We start from the raw sequence: 2,720 nt of genomic DNA, 5'->3' as shown, positions 1-2,720 counted from the left end.
AGGCGCATATCTCGAAAACGGAGAAAGTTACAAAAAAGTTGTCAACTACAAAAATGAAGCACTAGTTCTGTTTAGTATAGTCTGAAATTTTAGCAAAATCTGATTACGGTTAGGCCCTTTTGTGTTCATTGAAAGGTGCAGTAAAATTCAAAAATTTCGAATTTCCCACTGTAACTTGTCCGAGAGGAGTACAAAACTAGACGTTGGTTTTTTTGTGTTTCTAGGTCGAAAAGCTAGTTATTTGATAACATAAAAAATTGGAAACTTCGAGATTTTTTGTTCTACAGTAATCCCTTCAAAATTTCCAGCCTCGGCGCACTGGTCTCTTCGGAATCAACTGGAATTTTGTGGAACAACGAAATGGACGATTTTTCGACACCCGGGCATCCAAACTTTTTTGGTTTTCCCCCTTCGCCAGCAAACTTTATTCGCCCCGGAAAACGGCCGATGAGCAGTCAGAGTCCGTTGGTGAGTTTTGTAGTCCACGAGGACAAGCGAAAAGTACCAATTGGAAAATTTCGAGTTTTAAAACCCTTATAAGGCCCTAGAAACCCTAAAAAATGCTTAAAAAACTAATTTTCAATTTTTTACTCCTCTCGGACAAGTGTCAAAAAGAAATTTGAATTTTCAAGCCCCGAAACCTCGAATTTTCTGTTTTTCGAGCATTCAACCACGTGGAAAGTTAGTAGAAACCTCTAAAAAGCTTCAGGTGACCTAGAAATCTAAAAATTCTCATTTTCTAGGTCATCTTCAACACCAACGGACAGGAGCTGATGGCGGTGGGCGGAGCCGGAGGGTCCACGATTATTTCTGGCGTCGCTGGCGTTGCACTTCACGCTCTATGGCTGAAAGCTGACGTCAAACAAGCTGTAGATGCTCCCCGGATGCATAATCAGCTGCAGGTTAGTTGCAAATGCGCTCTATTGAGAATTTCCCGTTTTTAGGCTTTTTAGGCTGAAAAAACGCTCCACAGCTAAATTTTTCGTACTTATAGGTTTTTTGGTGCGCTCTTTCTTTTTTTTATACTTTCCAATGCTGCAAATACGCTCTAAACCCAATTTTTCAATTTTTTCAGCCAAACTACACATGGTACGAGCCAAACTTCCCAAAAGCCTATGTAAAGTCACTCATTGATCGCGGACATACGATGAAAGCTGTGAATAATCTGACGGTTGTCACTGCTGCCGAACGACTCGCCGATGGACAAATTTATGCGAATTCCGATTTTCGAAAAGGCGAAGAATCGGCGCCGGCTGGTTATTAGCGGGTTCTTTTGTAGTTTTTTATCTTTGTTTTTTGTAATAAATGAGGTACAAATACAAATTTTCGTTGAATACAAGTTTTTAAAACCTTTATTTCATACATTTAAACTTCGTAAAACACCAAAACGAAAAATTGCATTCAAATACGCGCCAAAATGCTATCGAGAGGGACGAGTGTGCTCGCTCTTCCGCGCCCCCGTGTACTCCTCGAGGAGAAGAAGAAAATAATTCATTTTCGTGGTTTTCCAGCCTATTTTTCGTCGTTTCCGGGCTAGATTTCCGGTTTTTCCTAGTAAAAATAGCGAAAAAATTCACAAGTAATTAATTTCAGACTGAAAATAATATAAACTAAAAATCTGAAAAAGAAAAATCAATTTTTTAGAAAAAAAATTTTTTCAAGGTTTTCGAAGAAATTATCATTTGTTATTGCTGTATTTTTAGATGAATTTAGATAATAAAATAGTGATTTTTGCTATGTTTTGTCTTTTTTTTTCGAATTTTCCCTTTTCAGCTAAAAAATCCAGAAAATGGGCAAATTCCGCAACCAAAAGAAGAATTTGGTGCGTAACAAGGTGGCGATTGCCGTCGGAAAAGCCAAACAGATGAAGGCAGCAGCCAGAAGAGCGAAAAAGGACGGCGAGGATGTTCAGATGACGTCAGAGGCTCCAGAAGAGGTGCCACGTGTCCGCGGGCTCGCCGTGTCGTCATTGGTGAGTTAAAACGGAGTTTTCATTTGGAAAATGTGTTTTCTTCAGAAAAAATTGGCGGCCGGAGAGCTGAAAAATGTGCCAAAAGTCAACGAGAAGAAGATCATCCGAAAGACAGAGTTGCCAGTGAGAGAGGGGTAAGAAATTGTTTCTTATACTGGGAAATATGGGTTTTTCGCAGAAATTTCGCGAAAATCCCTATTTTTTGGCCTAATTTATCCCAGAAACTCGAAAAAGTTGGAAAAATTCCATTTTTTGCAGAAAGAAGATTCTGGAAGCTCCAACCGGCAAACGTGGCACCACTGCACAGTACATTACGAAGAAGAAGGCGAAGAAGATGTACAAAAAGATGACGCACGACGCTCGGGAGAATTTCAGAAAAATGCAAGAGGAGCTGGCTGGAAACGATGGCGAGGAGGAGGAGGAAGAAGACGTCGAGATGGCCGAATAATTATTGATTTTTTTTAAATTTTCGCTTTTTTTTGTTGATTTTGTCGTTATTTGTGAAAAAATTGAATTTTTAAAACCATTTTTTCCAGCAATTTTCAGGGAAATTTTCAAGGGAAAATCAACCGAAGACGTCTGAATTCGAGGCTCTGGGACGTTTCAGGACCACACGTTTCAGAACCACGACATTTCAGAACCCGACGTTTCAGAACTTTTCTGCATTCTTGTATAGTGGTTTTTGAGTACCAAATAAGCATTGCTCATTTCAATTTTGTGCTTTCCTGCTTTCTTATTCGTTCTCATC

At 39.4% G+C, this 2,720-nt stretch overlaps 2 protein-coding genes across 2 annotated transcripts in view; both read left to right on the top strand.

The window, feature by feature from the left end:
* The window catches only part of CBG22061, a gene marked incomplete at both ends in the record, with an annotated part of 7,504 nt that extends 6,240 nt beyond the window's left edge, over nt 1-1,264 (top strand). The window contains 3 exons of the mRNA XM_045241487.1: nt 309-477; nt 744-902; nt 1,076-1,264. Coding sequence (XP_045097463.1) covers nt 309-477; nt 744-902; nt 1,076-1,264 — 517 coding nt within the window. The remainder of the gene's footprint in view (nt 1-308; nt 478-743; nt 903-1,075) is intronic.
* Nucleotides 1,265-1,789: 525 nt separating this feature from the next.
* On the top strand, nt 1,790-2,420 carry CBG22060 (the record flags this gene model as incomplete). Its single annotated transcript, XM_002638802.1, has 3 exons — nt 1,790-1,972; nt 2,018-2,106; nt 2,231-2,420. 3 exons carry the CDS (start codon nt 1,790-1,792, stop codon nt 2,418-2,420), a joined length of 462 nt encoding a protein of 153 aa, XP_002638848.1.
* Between the last annotated feature and the right edge of the window lie 300 nt (nt 2,421-2,720).

The sequence above is a fragment of the Caenorhabditis briggsae genome (genome assembly GCF_000004555.2).
Source record: "Caenorhabditis briggsae complete genome, chrI, whole genome shotgun sequence".
In the NCBI taxonomy this organism is placed as follows: domain Eukaryota; kingdom Metazoa; phylum Nematoda; class Chromadorea; order Rhabditida; family Rhabditidae; genus Caenorhabditis; species Caenorhabditis briggsae.
The sequence above is the reverse complement of the archived record's forward strand: the minus strand, read 5'-3'. Positions and strand labels throughout refer to the sequence as shown.